This window comes from Fundulus heteroclitus, unplaced genomic scaffold (genome assembly GCF_011125445.2).
Source record: "Fundulus heteroclitus isolate FHET01 unplaced genomic scaffold, MU-UCD_Fhet_4.1 scaffold_46, whole genome shotgun sequence".
Lineage (NCBI taxonomy): Eukaryota > Metazoa > Chordata > Actinopteri > Cyprinodontiformes > Fundulidae > Fundulus > Fundulus heteroclitus.
The window spans coordinates 320394-339139 of NW_023396879.1; the positions used below are offsets into that span (position 1 = coordinate 320394).

The following is an 18746-nucleotide window of genomic DNA, read 5'->3' on the forward strand; positions in this document are numbered from 1 at the left end:
GCGAACAACAGGCTGGTTGTAGAAGCGTGAAAGGTTCAACGTCCTGCAGAGTAATCTTTTTTTATAAAGCTTTTTAAAACAACCACAGCTGCTGCAAAGTGCTGCACATGAAAAAGACGAAACGTTTAAAACATGAAAACAGCAAAGAGGACAGACAGGTAAACACAACAGAATCATTAAAACTGTAAAAACTAGAAGTCTCAGGCTGCGTCTAAAGCAGGGGAATAAAAAGCTGTTTTTAAAAAGAGCTTTAAAAATTTACATTGAAGAAACTCGTCTGATTTCTAAAGAAAGATTCAAAGATTTAATTAAATTAAATTCAGTTTTATTTATATAGAGCCAATTCATGAAGCATGTCATCTGAAGGCTCTTTCCAAAGTCAAATTCAATCAGATTATACAGATTGGTGAAAAAATGTCTTATATAAGGGAAACCGGTTAATTACATCAAAGTCCAGACAAGCAGCAAAAAGAAGATTCAAAGATTCTTTACCGCGTTTTACCGTGGTGAAATTTATTTTTGGCCTCTCTGACTAAGAGTACACATAAAAAAGACAAACCGGCAAAACAGGCAACGAACAAGGCTTACAGTGGTGTTTTTTTCTCATAATAGCATTCAAAATATTCAAAAATTAAAAAGATGAAGATTCGATAGTTTGTATGAACCAGGAAGATCATTGCATTTAAAATTCTGGTACCATAATGGCTGTTCCTGTCGTTCCAGCTGCATTTATTGAGCCATCTTTATAATTCCTGTTCCAGCGTGTCGTGAGTTCTTCAGCCTCCCATGTGATCTGCTTCGTCCAATCACATCATGGCAATTTTACAGTCATTTAAAATGTCATAATCTAACACAAATCAGAATGATTTCTTCTATATTTAATCGCAGTTTAATGTTTCCTCTTTGTTATATTTCATCTGCAGTCACACATTTTGGTGGACTAAGGCTAAAAAGGTTTCAGTGAATTAATTTAAAGAAAAAAAAGTTGCTTTGGTTGTTAAAAAGTCGGCATGAGGTTGCAGGAAGCATCCAGCGGGACATTTTGCTCTCAGCAACTTGTTCACATGTGAAAACCTGCAGGAGCCAAACGGAGGCGACGCCCACAGAGTGCTAGCAGAGTGCTAGCATAAAGCTGCCGTTAGCCTCGAGATTTTACCGCCAAAAAAACATTTTTCACGTAGTGTGAGCTGCAGCGTCTGGACAACGTGACGTGGTTGTTGGACTCAAACGGCCCTGATGTTTTAAGGTTTATGGGGCATTTAAAAAAAAAGAGATAAGATGCTTTTATTTGTTGTCATACATAAAAAGCACATACCAAATTTCATAGACTCGGACCCGGGACTCGGACTCGGACCCGGGACTCGGACCCGGGACTCGGACCCGGGACTCGGACCCGGGACTAGGACTCGGACTCGGACCCGGGACCCGGGACTCGGACTCGGGACTCGGACCCGGGACTCGGACCCGGGACCTTCTCGCTGTGAGCCATTAGCGCTAACCACTGATCCACAGGGAGAAATGCTGAGTCATGAAACGAAGCTTCGCTGCTCGTTGTTGTTGGAGCTGCTGGATTCATCCCTCAGATGTGGGCAGACACACCCGAGCAGCGCTTTGATCCTGAGCGGGTTGTCGGTTTGAATCCAGCCGCAGCAGCTGCTCTGGACTGTTCTTCCAGGACGGGGACAATGGCCTCTGTTTGGGATGGGGTTATTTTTATGCACGACTAAAAACAACATGAAACAGCTTTGTGTTTGAGATCAGAGACATTCCTGGCCTTACCTGCTCAGACAGGTCGCTCACACACCTGTGGGGGGGGGGGGGGGCTCCACCCTGCATTCAGTGTGAATCACAGGCAGAGTTCGGCTGTCTCATGCGTGTCTGTTCCAGTGGAAAGACGTCGGTGCGGTTTGTGTACATGTTCTCACACTGCCTGCTGCAGCCAGCAGGAACACATCGCTCTTTCACGCTGAACCAGGGACTCTCTGAACCTCGGCTCCCCGGTGCTGTCCACCTCCTCTCCCTGCTGCTCCGCTGCCACGTCACAGGGAGCCCAGCCTGGGTGCTCCGCTCGCTCCTCTGGGGCCGTGGTCACCCCCATCCTGGGTCAGGAGTCCTCCTTCCAGCGCTAACGGAGAGCTGCACGCTTTCAGGTCTGCAGAGGCGTCTGGTCACCTGAGGAGATCCCTGAGCAGAGGCTGCTGCTTTCTGGGGGCTGTGGGGGGGCAGTGGGGGGGGGGTCTGTGGCTGTCTGGGGGCGTCCAGCTGAAACATGAGTGGATTCCTTTACCGGGGACGGTAAGCATGTGTCTTTCTAAATCAGAAAATGCTAAAAGTTATTTTCTGTGCGGTGAATGCAGCGTTACATAACGAGGCGCTCTGAGGGCGACTGTTGACTCGCTCCAAAGCAAACAGCCTCTGTCTCTGCTCACTGCCGGCATTCCTGCCTCTTCTGGGTTCATCAGGCATTCACCTCTGATTCTCCAGGATTTAACTGTTTTTACCCACTGAGCTAAAAGTTAACAGCTGTAAAATCCCAGCTGACTCGATCTCTACAGCTCAGACCACATATTTACATACACCATGAGGCAAGACACGTTTATTAAGTGCTCAATATGAACAGAGAAAAAAGCAGATTGCAGAGGAATAGTAGCAGCAGGTCTGATCCAGTATAAGACAAGATGGACTAAAAACTAAAACATGAACATTCAAAGGCAATCCTAAACATGTTTTAATCTTGGCTTAAAGCAACTCAGGCTTTCAGCAATTTTACAGTTTTCTGTGAACTAAAGGAATCAGTGGTTCCTAGCTGAAGCAGCTGAAGCTGTGAGCTAACTCTGGATCTCTCCTCTATTGGTCCAGAAATTATTCCTTCAGTTTAGTTTTTATTCAGTTAAAGAACATTTTGTCTCCTCCTGCATTGATTTCTTCTATTTCCTCAGAGGCTGAACTGGTTCATAGTCACCTGGTGACATGGTGATGTAGAGCTGTGTGTCGTCTGCATAGTGATGGTAGCTGATGATGTTTATGATCTGAGCTAGAGGAGCATGTAGATCTAGAACAGGAGGAACCCAGGATGGAACCTTGGAGAACCCCACATGTGATTATTGTCGTCTCTGATGTAAAGTTACCTGCTGACACTAAAAGTCCTTTAAGTAGGATTTAAACCAGTGGAGAGCTGCAGCAGAGAGGCCGACCCAGTTCTCCAGATGTTCTACCAGGATGGAGTGATCAACAGCATCAATGCTGCACTGAGGTCCACCAGAACCAGCACTGAGGTTCTAAGGTCCAACAGAACCAGCACTGAGGTTCTGAGGTCCATCAGAACCAGCTCTGAGGTTCTGAGGTCCACCAGAACCAGCACCTTGATCAGGGCGGTCTCTGTACTGTGGTGAGGAAACCAGACTGGAAAACATCAAAGCGGCTGGTCGTTGTTAAGAAGGTGTTTAATTGTTGAAACTCAGCTTTTTCTATAATCTACCGATAAAGGAGGTTTGAGATGGACCTGTAGTTCTGGACCTTCTTCACTGGGTTCATTTAGTCCGTCCTGAGTTCCTCCATCACTGTGTGGTTTGGATCATCCACAGAACCAAACCGGTCCAAACTGCAGCAGCCAATCAGGTCTGCAGAGCGGATGGTCAGGGCTGACCTTCCCTCCATCCAGGACTTCAGGTCCAGGGTCAGGTAAAATGCAGCTAGCACCTCTGCAGGCTCCACACATCCTGGACTCAACCTGTTTAGACGTTTACCTCCAGGGCGGCGCCACTGAGCGCTGTTAGCTGAACCCCCCCCCACACCAGAGACAGGCCCCCCCGCCAGACCGTCTCTCAAATCAATGTGTTAGTGCTCAGCAGAGTCCACAGAGCTCCAGCTAAAGGGTCCAGACTCCTGGTGGTACAGCTTAAAAATGCATTAATCAGAATTCCCAGAACTGTTGGTGAGATTAGTTCTGGGAACCTTTGTTGTTTCATGAGTGATAATGAGGAACCACACGACCCATCTGTTGTAGAACCACATGTTTCCCCTGATGGCCTGAGAGGCTGAAGGTCCTGGGATGCAGACCAGACCTTCACTTTAATCTTCATGTAGTTGGAGAAAGTTTCCCACCGTCCAGGTTTTCATGCAGTCTGAGCTGCTGTGCTGGTTCAACACCTCCTGAGGCCCTAAGGGGACGTTTAAGTGGATTTGATCTGATAGTATATGATTTACCTTCACAATGTGCTGGAGAGGAGGTGAGCAAACCCAGACTAGAACCCTGAGGTACACCAAGCCGTAGATGGGTTCATGGCTGAGGTGTTCGTGAAGGTCGAGATGGTTCTGAGATGTTCTGAGCAGAGAGACGTTGGAAGCAGGATATTTGAGATGGAGCAGAGGAGGAGGAGGAAGAGGAAGACCCCAGAGGAGATTCATGGAGATGTTGGTGTAGTTGAGCAAAGGACAGGGTGAGATGTTCTGCTGTGACCCTGAGAGGAGCAGCTGGAAGAAGACTGATGAAGTTTTTCCACATTTCTCACTGGTGCCTCCTGTTGCTCCTCTCTGTGTATGAAAACAGACGTGAAGTCCTAAAATGAGCCTTTTTCCCTCCACACTTGTTTCTGTGTGATGTGTAGTTAGTGTGGATCCACCGTGGAGGTCCTGGAGTCTCCTCTGGATCTCCTCTGGATCTCCTCTGGATCACGGTGATCCAGGCAGTAATAAGCAGCTGAGGAAGACCTCCTCCTCCTCCTCCTCCTCCTCCTCCTCCTCCCTCTGCTGCCTTTGTTTACGGCTCCGTCTCTGCTGAGTGATGGCGGTGTGACCTGAAGCATGCGCTGACTCAGGCTCCACCAGCAGCATGTGAGCTGGCTGCCGGGCCGGGTCAGCGCCCCCCCCCCCCACCCCACCCCCCCGCCCTCCTCCAGCGCCTCTGGGAATGTTGCTGCTGCAGGGATTCTCCTCCGTCTCAGGTGGAAACAGCAGGAAACGAGCAGGAGGAGCTGCAGGGAAGCGCTTCGTTTAAGAAGATCAGATCATGGGACGTTCTGTCTGATGGATGTTTCTGGTTTCAGGGACGGCGCCGCAGAGAACCGGGCCAGGCCACGGAGTGTGGGACCTATGATGGGTAAGAACTTTGTCTCTCTTTCCCCTCCTGTTGCCTAAACACCTGATTTTCCCTCACGCTGCAGACTGATCCTCTGTTTACGGAGTAAATCCTCTGGGTTTGGTTCTGGGAACATTCTCCACGCCTCCATGAGTCCGTTTATATCGCTCTGTGGAAATCCTCCTTTATTCCACAGTTCTCAACTTTTTAAGGCAAAATTAGTGTATTTATTATTTTAGGTGACCTGTTCACATATACCGGAGACATCCAGCATTACATTAAAGTAATTACCTGTTAAAATGTAAGAAATTAGTTTTCCACCAAAGGTCCTGGGATATTAAACCCTGGCAGTTTTTTTTATCAGGGTTATTTGTGTGTTTCCTGTTTTACTTGAATCAGCCTAAAGAAGAAAGCCAGACCAGAGCCGCTTATCTGGGGACGTTTGGACCCAGGAAATTAAAATTACTGAGTAAAATTGTGTTAAAACACACGGAGGGGCGTTAAAATCCCAGACAATAGCCTAAAGTTCCTGTAATGGAAAACTGACTTTTCTTATCTTAACTTCAGTGCTTGTAGTCGGACGTTTTTATGAAACTATTTTCAGGTTTCTAGTGATTCATTTGATCCATTTTTCCAGGCTGCAGTGATTTTAAAAATAAGAACTATGTGCAAAGGTTATTTGGATTTACAATTATACATAACAGGCTCACATATGTACATATATTCAGAAAAACATCACTGTGTGAAGCTGGAGGTTCCTCAGTGTCTCGTAACTCGACTGTCAACGTGTGGTTCTGGTTGTTCAGCAGCGCTGAGCGAAGAGGAGGATGTGAAGGTCTGAGGAGCTCAGGGAAGACCTAAGAAGGAGAACTGGAGGTTTAGAAAAGACGGGGAATCATTTGAGACCAAAGAGGAGCTAACAGCTGCTCATCTGGACAAGAACCACCCGGTTATGTTCTGCAGACTTTAGCAGAAGTCAAACGAAGGATTTCAGACCTGAGACCACTGGCTGAGCATGGCGGTGGCAGCATCATGCTGTGGGGTCGTATTAACAAAGTGAACCTCGCACAGAGCTGGGAGGTTCTGCAGAACAACGATCCAGAACAACCAATCCCAGCTGGTTCTGGGTAAAGCCTCCCTGAATCTTTGACCTCCGTCCTGATGAAGAAGTGGAGATTATATTAGGAAAAATGATGCTGGATGCTCAACCAGGTATTACTGCTAACACTTTAAATACCAGTGGGGGGGTGAATAGTTAGTGAGCCTGTATGTATAATTATGACCCTGGGGGGATCAGAGCAAATCCTTAATAACATCTAATTCCTGTTTCTGGGAATCTTAGTAGTTCTGTGTTCAGTAATCGATCCGCCCTGGAAACTAATCGCTTCAAATAAATCACAGAAAACCTGAATTTAAATGACCTTCAGGTCCAGGATGAGCCGGCAGAACCTTCCCCTCAGAACCGACGGTGGTACCCGTTAACGAGCCTCCTCCTGTGTGGGTCACTCATGGCAGCACGTTATTAATGTTTAATTTATTAGATTTACATGATTTTAGAACTATAAACTCTCCTAAACCGGTCCTGGTCGGTCTCCTTTGGGATCTGGACCTCCATCAGGACCAGAACAGTCTGTTTTAACTGGACAACAAAAACCCCAAAGTACCTACCCCCCCCGTGTGTGATTAAATCCATTCTTGTTTTTATCATATTTTGCGCATGAGGTCGTTTAATCTAATCCACTAATTCCTCGTGTTTCTAAGAGATAACGATCAGATTACAGCATTCATGTTGTAACTTTTATTAAAACTTTATTAAAAATCAGCTGTTTTTAGAGACCTTTTGTCTCATTTCTAATGTTCACGTCTCACATTAAGGACACCAGCCCATGAAGCGGGTCAACAGTCATTGTGTCTCTTAATTGTGCAGCAGGTTGGGGTAATCACCTCATTTCTGGCTCCTGTGTTCTCCAGCCGTCTTCGTCGGGTCACTCCAGCTCTGATTTTGCAGTAATTCTGCTTTTATCCTGACATAAACTGGAATTATCTACATTTTTTATCCCAGTTTGAGTCCAGGTTAGGGTTTGGGGGATCGTAGATCAGAGCTGCTTCCTGAAATTCCTCCAGATTCCCTGAACCGTTTCACTCTTTTCTTCTGCGTAGAAGCAGAAATATTCAGAATGCTTCCCATCTTTGTCCAGGAAACGTTTTAATCTGTTCAAAGATTTCCAAACTGGAGATCCAGTTAAATCACAATCAACGACACATTTTCCTGCTCAGCCTGGACATTTTACCATAAATACATATATTTATATGCAGAGTTATTTAATTGAGGAGTAAGAAAGCTCCATCTGGAAGAGGACTCCAGACTTTTCATTAATATTTATTGATATTTTCTTGCTTTTCATTACACTAACCTTAAAGGTTATTCAGTGAAGCATGTGGTGGGAGCGCAGAGACAAACAGAGACTAGAAGCTAACAGAGGCCACGTAGTAAATTACAGCCTTGTTTAAACGCTTTTTTTTCTGTCTGCCTCAGATTTTTCATGTGATGAGACGGGAACCGGCCCTCCGGTCCAGATGCACAGCCTCAGAGAGTTCGAACAGGTAAGAAAGCGTCTCATTTAGCTTGTGGTGAAATGTTCAGCAGGGTTGGGTTTGTGTGTAACGTCGGCCTGCAGCTGCGTGTCCGGGCGTGTCTCTGCTCGTCTTTAATCACCAGTTAGGTGGAAAGATGAGGTTACAACTGAAACAATGCATGAGGCCAAACGGTAACTTTACTGCTGACTGTTGTCACAGATTTCTTTCTCCTTCAGTTCTAAGCAGGATCCAAACACGTTTTATTTTAAAACAGCAGCTGTCCGGCTGGTTTTGATGCTTCTCTCAGTCTGAACTGCTCTTAATACCAGGGCAGCGTAGAACATGTTCTTACAAATAATATATCAACAGATTCCTCTAAAGATAGTGAAATACGCCTTTAATCTGGCCCTGAATGCTTCAGCGTTATTAGCCGTTTGCTGTTATGACCATATTATCTACGCCAAATCTCTTATTTGATGTCATTGCAAGCTGTCTCCAGTTTAGCTGCGTTTCTCCCCATCAGCAGAAAGCTGGTTGAGTTGTTTTTTAACCCGATGACGCCCCCAGAGGAAGTGCAGCCCTGGGCTGTGAGCCGTGCATCAAAAACAGCTGAAAGGTTTAAATAAAGGATTTAAATAAAGGATTTAAATAAAGGATTTAAATAAAGGATTTAAATTAAGGATTTAAATAAAGTATTTAAATAAAGGATTTAAATAAAGGATTTAAATTAAGGATTTAAATAAAGGATTTAAATAAAGGATTTAAATAAAGGATTGTGTTGGAGGTGTAGGTAACACTTTGGTAGAAATGTTGTGTCGTCATTCCCAAATGTGCCTGTTTTGACCAAGACTGACGTGACGTTTGCTTCTGCTAATTATTTAGCGAGTAACTGACCCGCTGAGTAACTAGTTACACTTCATGGAGTCACACTGGCACACATTGTGCTCACAGCCATGCATTCCTTCATCATTCTGCACATTGCACACCACATGTTGATAATGTGCAGCAGGTGCTCATTATTAAGCATTATCCTTATGCTTCGTCAACTTTAATGGGGACACAACTGAGGTAATTATTCCTGGGTGTCTTGCTGCATAGTCATGGGTCTAAGGAGCCTTTGAGCCTCTTTGGCCAGAATCTGTGGGTTTTTGAGCAAAGCACAGTGCGACGTTGGGAGCAGCAGGATGAATTAAAGGATTTTAATGACAAGAAAAAGGCAAAAACATCTGTGCAGCCCAACGGGAACATAGCATGGGGCACGGATGGAGAAACAAGCAAAGTAACGGCGGAGTATCCAATGACCAGCAGAGAACTTTTAACGCTGAGGGGTGTGTGGAGAATGACTCAGGATGCCGGTGTGTTAATTAGGAGATAATGAGGAGGAACGTAAGCAGGGACAGAGACTAATTAACTCAGAGGAGCTGAAATAAGACACAAGGAAACATTTAATCAAAGGGAACCAACAAATATTAACCTATGAGAATAAACTGGAACACCCAGGGAGCAGAACCCAATAAACTAAGACATCAGCACAAAGTAAAGCCACAGGGAGACGAAGGGGAACAAACAAGTGAAACAACACCCACAGATCATGATATGTTTGTAAAACCAGCCAGAAAAAACACTTAGATCATGAAATTGAGTGAAAGTCAAAGCGTTTTAACATTTAATGACGGTGGAAGGCTGACTCATGTTTTTTAATGCATCCTAACAGGGCGTATTCACTCTGTCCTGGGATGTGTGAATGTCTGCATTTATTCAGGTGTAGAATGGCTCAGGACGCGTTGATGCATTAACGCGTCTGCAGTCAGCTCCTGCAGCCTATCAGAGGTAAGCAGGAATCTGCTGCGCGTGTTTGGCTGATTCCTGCCCTAATATCACCTTAAACCATCCTCAGCTGTTTTATTCTCATTTAGAGTAAAAAGATTTAAAACATTCACTTTATCTGCTCCTCTGGGTCCGTCTATCATCGGTTCTGTTGGAAAAGTTCACATAAAACATGCAGTTTACTCAGTGATGGTGTGTCACGCCGTTTATTAACATCCAGCTCTGTTTGGAGCTCCACAGCCGGGTCAGACCTCCCAACAGAACCACCGTTCTGACATTTTAGGCTTTATCTGACAGAACTGCTGTTTGGATCCGTCTTACAGCTTTTACACAACCACAGTCTGAATGTGAGCATCACTGAACGTCTGGCTCTGTAGACGCTGTAAAGTATTCAGGAACCTTTTGGTTTAAACTCGTTCCGTGGCCACAGTTTTATCTCCAGGCGTCCAGTTTGTCCCCCAGAGCTTATTTCTGTCTCCTGCTGCTGGAGGACGCAGTTTCTGTCCAATCAGCACAGAGACACGCCCAAACGCTCCTTCGCTCTGAATTTCCTTCCCAAACTGGAGCTGAAGGTTCTGTTTAACCTCTCATATGTCCTACATGAGACACCGTAGATACAGGAAAATAAACACGTGTTTCCTTTGGCAAGCTCTAGAAACCCACGGGTAACATTTATTCTAATTTAACTTTAAGGGGAACATTTCTGGACCTGCTCCGCGTTGGGCGGAACCAGCTCTTTTCTCTTTTCTATTAATAAATCACTTTGAAATGTCCCGACATTAATGTAAGAAAAACTACCAGAACACTGAATTTCTTTTTAAAACATAATTCCTCTGGGCTTTTTTATGGTAAATCCACAAAACAGCAGAAATAATACAGAATATGAATAAAAATGAATGTCTAAACGTCTCTTTGTTATGGCCACTTGTTGAATATCTGTTTTCTAGCAGTTTTGTTCTGGTTGGGACCTTTTGTCTGACCCTCTGGGCCGTCGTGGCGCCCTGAGATGTAAAGAAGCAGCAAATGTTGCTGTTCTCCGTCAGAGGAGAAGGAGAACGGCTGAAAGGACACGAGTCAAACGTAAACGGAGACGAGGCGCTTTAAGGAGGCCGGGATCAAGTGTTGCTGAGTGTTGGAGGACTTCGTTTGTTCTGGTTCTGCTTTCTGTGCCGGGTAATGGGTTCTGGGAGCTCTGCCAGGGGAGTTATGGCTCTGACCTAACCCCCCCCCCCCCCCCCCCCCCCATCAGAGAACAGCGGGACAGGAGATGATGGGGGCTGAAAAGCTGAAATGAATCTGGAAAAGCTTGGATTATATCAGAGGGAACGATTGTTTGATGTAAAATATGAAACCATAAAGCAGTTTGCTCTCCTAGAACGGCCTGATTCCTGTTCCTCCTCATCCTCTGCAGAATCTCAGCCGTCAGGGGAAACATCTAAAAGTCTCCAGCCTGGACCTGCAGAGCAGCACGAAGCAGCGCCTCATTGTGGCGGAGCGGGGGAATGGCTTCCTGCTTTTTAAAGGAGCAATGAGCCAAACTTCATTGTTTTAGATAGAAAGAACTAGAAACAGTGATGTGAAGAACCAAAGGGAACATTTGTGATGGACCGTGGTCTCCAGTCTCTTGTTCACATAGCCGGGTCACTGCGCGCTCATGAACAGCTGCCAATCAGGGCTCAGCCCCTCCCCCTAAAATACCACCATCAGAGCAGCGCTGGACCACCAGAGAACCCCAGCAGATCAAAACGTTCTCCTGCTAACAGCGTTATAAAGTTATGACTTACTTACTTCTCTAGACATGTTCCTCTAAAGCAGCGGCCCTCAGACTGGGGTCCCCGGACCCCCGGGGGCCCGCGGCCCACAGGTTGGGGGGTCCATGAAACGCATGTAGAGTACTATCAGCATGAGGAATCTAAAGGGTCCCTGGCCACCAAACGTCTGAGCATCCTGCTATAAAAGGTGAGGCTGTTTTTATCACATGCATTTATGCACATGTGAGAAGGTAGAGGAGGGCCTGCTTGGTTTGGTCCACTGACGGAGCTCAACCTCATTGCTCCTTTAGGTTTTCACCAGTAAAAATCTGAAAAGTGTGGTGTGCACCTCCCCCCCGGGTCATTGCTTTGTAGACCCTCCTCTGGCTGCAGGTCTTGTGGGCTTTGTCTCCTCGAGCTGCAGACTGAACTTCTGCCCGTTCTTCTTCGCTGAGAAGCTCCGGCTGGGATGGAGAACATCTGGGAACATCAGCTCGCCATGTATTCTCAGTGGACTTTAGGTCTGGACTTTGACTAGGCCATTCTGCTTTGAGCTAAACCGCTCTATAGTATCTCTGTCTGCAGGTTCAGGCTGGTTCTCCTGCTGGAAGGAGAACCTCCTCCCAGCCTCAGGTCTCCTGCTGCCTCCACCAGGTTCTCCTCCTGGATGCTCCTGCTTTATCTCCATCCATCTTCACACCAGCGGTGACCTGCTGTCCTCCCGCAGCATGATGCTGCCACCACCATGTTTGTTCACACATTGCAGTTTGCATGTAGTCCAAAGAGTGAAAGTCTCATCTGACCAGAGCAGATGTGTTGCTGCTGATCTTCTGGCTTTCTTCTTGCTGCTGATAAGCCCCATCTAGTAGCTGTCAGTGATCTCTGGTGCCTCCTTATCCTGATGTTTAGTGGAGAAATGTGGCAAAATGTGAAAAAGGTGCAGGGGTATGAATACTTTTGATAAAAACTGTCCACTTTTCCAAGCATCTGAGGTTCTGCTGGAACCATGTGGACAGTTTCACTGCTGGGACTGAGCCAGCGTCAGATGCTGCTCATATTCAGATATCTGACGTTGTAATGGTGAGGAACGTCTCTTCAGGTTAGCGTCACATCGCAGACGAGCTCTTGGTGAGGCTCGTAGCGAAGGCAGAACCGGTCCAGGAATCCTGACGCTGCGTTTGAACTGCAGCCGATCTGCTGCTGGAGGAAAAACACCAAGACTTCTTGGTGTTTGGATGATTAGAACATGCTCTACGCTGCCTTCAGAAGATTCCTCTGAGATGATAACTTTGCACCAATCATCTGTCTGTTGGCTTTCTGCTAGATTTCAGTTTGTCCCTCATTTCTTTTCTTGGACAAATGTGGCTTCTTCACCTCAGCCTGTCTGCAGATGCCGCTGCGCTTACCTTCTGCCAAATCTGCTGCTGGAGCTCTTTGGTCCTCCTGGAGCTCATCTCAGCTTCATTATCCATAAATCTGTTCTTTCAGGACGAGTTTCCTGCATTTGAAGCATTTTGATGCAAATCTGCAACAAAACAACATTAATTAGGTTAGAATTTCCATCTTTTTTTAGCTTTTTGAAACTCATAAAGTTCTTATTCTGCATCTTTTGACTATTTTTTCAAACACATTAAACTATGGAGTGAAAGGGAGTTCAGGCATCTGATCAGGATGAGGCTTTCCAGGCACGTCTTACTGGGGAAGACCAGGAACCAGGACCAGGAGAGGGACGTCTCCTCCTGGACCTTTATCCTCCACAACCTGAGCTCAGATAAAGAAAGAAAAGTCCTGCAGCCCAAACTTAACTTCTTCGTTCCAACATTTCAAATCTCAACTGTGTTTTATATGTTTGAAGTAAAAATAAAAGTTAATTTAGCTTATAAAGCAACATAAAGCATAAATAACATCTGGAGACATCTGGGCTTTAACCCCCCAGCTCCTCAAACTGTCGGCTAAAAAAGTTCAACGTCTTACAGATGCATCAATATTAATAGATTAATTTATTTGCATCAATATTAATAGATTAATTTCTTTAGTCTGGAGCTCCGCCTCCTTTGTCTCCATGTTGGTGATCAGCAGACCAAGACAGCCGTCAGAACACCAACGGACCCGATCCTGCCGGTTTACAGGAACTGTGATGTTGGCGTTTGTTGGGAAAAGCAGAAGGTCTGAAGGTCAACGACACTCTGCTCTGATCGGTCGCTCTGATTGGCCGCTATAGGCCAATCAGAGCCTCGTATTGACTAATTAATCAATTAAGCAGCTGCTAAAGATGAGAATCAATTTGAGAAGACATTCTTACTTCATGTTGCCTCTGCTGGATCCATCTGAAGCTTCATCTCTTTCTCTCTGAGACAAACCTTTAGATTCCCGTCGACACGCCGTGTTGTTTACAGGTTTAACGTCTCACAGCGTAGCCAACAGGTTTCCCACAGGAGGCGCAGACGTGGACGCTGAGCTCCAAGGCTCTCATGGAGCTGGTTAGAGTCTCTGCCGACGCGTCACCTTAAGTCCTGCTGACACCGGCAGCGCGTCTCGCTCCTCTCATCTTAACAGGACTTATTGAATCCAGGCCGCCGCCGCCGACTCTCAGCCTTTTTCTCTTTGTCCTCCGTCCACATTTGGCTCCTCGGGTGAAACGTGAAGCTGCCGCGGCGCTTTCGTAGCTGTCAAACATCCACAGGCCGGCCGTCCGGAGGCCTTCAGAACCCGACAGAGAAGAATGGCCCGGCAGAACGCCTCCTCTCTCAAATGGTCTTTATTAGTCCTCAGGAGAAATTGGAAGCACATGGCCGCCTATAAACGTGAAATCAAACCCACCACGGAAACACTTAGATTGATGGAAGATGGGGGAGGATTGCATATAATTTTAGCCATTAAAACCTCAGGACAAATTAGGGTTGCTAATCTGTTATTCTGCCCTCGGTGTCGGCGCTGACTTCTGAAAAGACTCACAGGGTTTGAAGCGTCTGTCAGAGATGGATTATCGTTTGCAGAGTGGCAGTAATGGAGGTGTTTCTGGGAGAGCAGAACCAGGAGCCAACGCTGCAGAGGATTTTATCTTGGTTTGTGTTGTGGCGTTTGAAAATAGGTCAGCGTGTTGCAGCGCTGCGTCTGAATTCAGCCTGAAGCTGTTGGCTGAATTAAGACGCAGTAAAAGCCGGAGAGAGCGAGGCTGGAGCTAAAGCAAAGACAACAAACGTGCCGTTACCTCACAGAGGGCAGAAACACAACCATGCTGGGCGTAATTACCGAGTCAAAGCTGATTCAGAGTCAGCGCTGATGGCAAGAGAAGCTGAAACGCTGGAAAGATACTGCCGGTAATAACCGCCGCTCTCTCTGCGAACCTTCCTGGGTTAATAATTGGTTCCTGCGTAACGATCTCCCACTGAACAGGCCTTCTTTGTTCCTGAACGCAGAGGAGGACAGAAACATCAGCCAGAACCTGCACGGCTCTGCTGACACCTTCAGTGTTTCAGATTCACACCAGACAGTCTGATGGATGCTGGAGAAGTCCATCCAGGCAGGCGTGGTGGTTCCTGGGTGGAGAAAGGTGAAGCAGCTGTGGAGAACTTGGTCGTATCATCGTTCTCCTGTTGATTAGCTGCACGGACAGAGAAAGGACGTGGTGGGACAGATAATAAGGAATAATAAGGAACGTCATCCAAAGCTGCACAGAGCAGCTAGAACCCTGAGAACGTAGCAGCACCACCGCTGTTTTCCCTCTGCCAGAGGTTTTCAGATCCAGCTTGGTTTTGGTTCTGGCCCTGAACATTTAGGGAAGGATTTAATGGGAACGGACAGATAACGCTGGATAAATGCTGCCATCCTACAGCAGAGTGTAAATAAAAGCATCATAATGGACTTCTGGGCACGCTTTGACAACAGATCCATCTCAGTTAGAACCTCCGTGTGCTTAAAGACAGCAGCTCCACAGGTCCAGGAGCTCCACCGTGAGCCTGAAGAACCGACGGAGACTCCTGGATGTAAGGTGGGAGCGTAATCAGAACCAGTAGCTGCTGCTGACCAGGATGACTGAGAACCAGGCAGACAAACAACTGACCACTTAATCCCCTGATCCCCAAAATGAATAAATAAAATTCTCCCTCTGAAGGAAACACAGTTAATGTGCTGCAAAGCTGTGCGGGGTCTAAACTATCCACATAAATGATGTCGGTGTGGAACGCAGAACGATTCGGTTTCCAAATCACCGGATGATGACGTCAACCCTTCAGCACCGTCTCACTGCACACGAAATAAAATAATCCGTCCCAATTTAACCTCCATCCGAGTTAATGCACGACAGGTTTGATTTATCCACATCTCTGGCTTGTAAATATTTTGAAAACTACTCAGGTTGCATGATTGTGGAATATTTGGCATTATTTCCATGATTTTAGACCTTCTATCGCTGCAGACCCTCAGAGTGCTATAGATTCATTTAAAGGTCCCTGGTGTGTTTACAGGCTGAGAATCATAAAGACTGGGAGTGTCAGCATTAAAATGATGAGAGCAACATGTTATCATTGTTTATTCAATAATAAAGAACACATTTTTATGATATATTTGGATACACCGATGCCGTCTGTGTTGGTACGTTCAGAACCGTGTCCCGACCCGTTCCCCATCCCTCCAGGATGAGGCTGGTTTAGCCGTGCATCCGGCGGATGAGCTGATGAGCGCTAATGGACCTTCTGGCTGCAGACGGGTCAGCTTTCAGCTTTCAGCTTTCAGCTTTCAGCTGCTGCACTCAGACGGGCTGCAGATCAATACGCAGCAGCTCAGCTTTCAGCTCGGCCAACCAGCACATCTGAAGCACCGACGCACACAGAAATGTTCTGCTGACATGCAGCCAGTTCACCGCTGCATCCCTCTGAAACCTCTGCTGTGTTCATTTACAGGATCTCTGCCGTTAGGAATCACTGACAGGTCCGCAGGAGATGTTCCCCTCCTGGTAACCTGAGCCTCAGCCTGCATGCATCCTGGATCAGTGCAATCAACCCAAAACCAAACCAATCTGCCCTCTTTGAGATTTCTGCTTTATCCTCTAAAGTTAACATCATTTATTTATGCAGAGCTCCTGCTCCAATAACCCAGATGTTCTTGTAAGGTGGTCCTGCTCAGCAACAGTTTGGAAGATGTTTAAATGTTCTCCTTCAGACGCTCTCTGACTCGGGTTCAGTCCCTCTGAACTCAACAGACTGACGTAAACACACAACAGGCAGCCGGACAAAGAGCCTTTCACAAACTGCATTTTCCAGCAGTCAACAATCTGTTCTTCTTTTAGTCTGGAAAAAAAAAACAGCAAAATTATTTCTAGAAATTAAGAAATACAACCATAGTGATCCTAAAATGCTTTTATCTGAAAACACGGCTTACAAAATCAAAAACTATCATTTTAATTATATTATTTAATTCACTATTTTTTCACAATTATTCCAGGACCTGTTACTAGTATTTGACCAAGAAGTAATGAAGAAGAAAATATTCCTTAAATAAAACATTGTAGTTTAGTTTAGCTTAGCCTCTTTTAGCTTAATTTAGTTTAGTTACCCTGCATTGTTTAGTTTAACTTATTTAAGTCGATTCCACTTAATTTCCTTCATTAGCGTAGCTGTCTGAGTTTAATTTTGCCTTCCTTGACTTAAATTGACTTGGTTTAGATTTAATTAAGCTGTCTGTAGTTTAGCTTAGTTCTGCTTGCTTTAGTTTAAGCAAGTTAGCTTAGTTAAATTTGGTTTAGCATAATTAAGCTTCCTTAACTTATCTTAGTTTAGCTTAGTTTATCTTATCTTAATTTATCTTAGCGTAGTTTAGTTTAGCTAACCTTAGTTTAGCTTAGCCTAATTTAGTTTAGCTTAGCTTAGCTTAATTTAGCTTAGCTGACCTTAGTTTAGTTTAGTTTAGTTTATCTTAGTAAAGCCTGCTTTAAATTTGTTTAGATTTCTTTAGTTTAGATTAGCTTAGCCAAGCTAATCAAAGAAAATCAAGTCAAACACATTCTGTGGGAAAACAGTGATGATAATTACTTTTTATTTCATAATTCATGTGTACTGTGTCTTCACCTTTTCATGTGACCTCATTGACAAGGCACCACTGCTTAGGTTATAAAAGACTAGTAGGAGGAACAATAAGAGTTGGGTCAGAACAAAGACAGAAAGGAAGCATTATTAAGTTATATAACAAAGTAAACCAAAGTCAGGTTTTAAAGGTTTTCTAGAAACACAAAGACTCTTGTTAACTGCTTTGATTGTATATTTTGAGGGTTAGACTTCTCTACTCAGGTTTGTCGTTACTAATACTGTAGGCCTGTGATTTTAGGCATTGAAGTCATTTCTTAATCTGAAGCTTCATGTGACAACAATCTGGCTGCAGGTCTGCTCAGACTGCAGATGATTGTGTTCTGGTTATTCTGCTAAATAAAAAAGAAACAGCATTTGAAAGTGAAGAAACTTGGACCCGTGCAGGTGGATTTCTGTAATGTCCTGCAGCATAATGCATGCATAATGCGACGGCAGTTCATTAAAAGCTCAGAGACATCCCATGCTACCAAGCAGCTGAAGCAGAAAAGTTTGCCTTAAATCCACATTTCCAAAACAAACCATTAAGGAACAAATTCTGACTGTTATTCTCTCATCTGTCAGCTTAGAACCACATACCATCATCTCTGACTCTTAACATCTGCAGATTCATGCAGCGCCTGTGTGTTCATGCCAAGGCTGCGCTAGCGCCACCACCTGGACACAACGAGCACGGATCTGTTAATTGCTTCCAGGAGTTTGCTGTAAATTTGCAGCCCTCTTCAGCGGGTCAGAGACGACATATTGACTTGATCACAGCGCCGGTCATGGATGATAATTGTTAAGTGAAAGTGTCCAATAATCTGCTCCCAGTTGTGTGAATATTGCTCTGACTGCCTGACAGACAGGACGCGTTTCATTTCTAACTGGCTTTGATTACATTGATTTGCTCAAAATCATAAAAGCTAATTATCTTCAGCTCCTCTTTGCGTTTCTCCTTTAAAATGTGAGGCACGGTGCACATATTTGCATTTTAATAAAGTAAAAGGGCTTTTCCTCCTACTAGGGAAGCATTATTGTGATCTGCTGAACATTCGTCCTCTCGTGAGCCCATAAATCATATGGAACCAGTTATGAGTAAAAAAAAAAAAAAAAGTCTTTTACTTTGTGGCTGCTTGGATCCTGCAATTACCCTGACAGTAATGTCAGCCTTTAATAGCTGCGTACAAGACGGCATTTATTACAGTCCCATGACTGAAACCACAAGTCATGGCAGCTTGTTCCGGAAGAGGACAACAAACTACAGAACAGCAGGACATAAATCTGCAGAACCAGGTTCTATCGGCTCGTCTTTCCGCAGAACACCTGAACCTGCTTGTCTGCAGATTTCAGTCCAGGAACGCTTCGTTTTTCTAACTTTGCTAACTTTGCTGCAGGATTTCCTTTTCTGTTCTCATTTTGCATTGTTTAGAATATATTGGTTCCTCTATTGAT

General features: G+C 45.2%; 1 protein-coding gene across 2 annotated transcripts in view; it reads left to right on the top strand.

Moving 5' to 3' along the window:
* The window catches only part of LOC105920055 (phosphodiesterase 4D interacting protein), an 83970-nt gene that overhangs the window by 8018 nt on the left and 57206 nt on the right, over positions 1-18746 (top strand). Inside the window, exons 1-3 of one of the 2 annotated variants that reach the window (XM_036131815.1) lie at positions 2227-2295; positions 5046-5098; positions 7614-7681. In XM_036131815.1, the coding sequence (XP_035987708.1) occupies positions 2270-2295; positions 5046-5098; positions 7614-7681 (147 nt within the window). In that variant the 5' untranslated portion in view covers positions 2227-2269. Of the gene's footprint in view, positions 1-2226; positions 2296-5045; positions 5099-7613; positions 7682-18746 lie in introns of those variants that run through there. The other variant, XM_036131816.1, reaches the window with a different exon arrangement.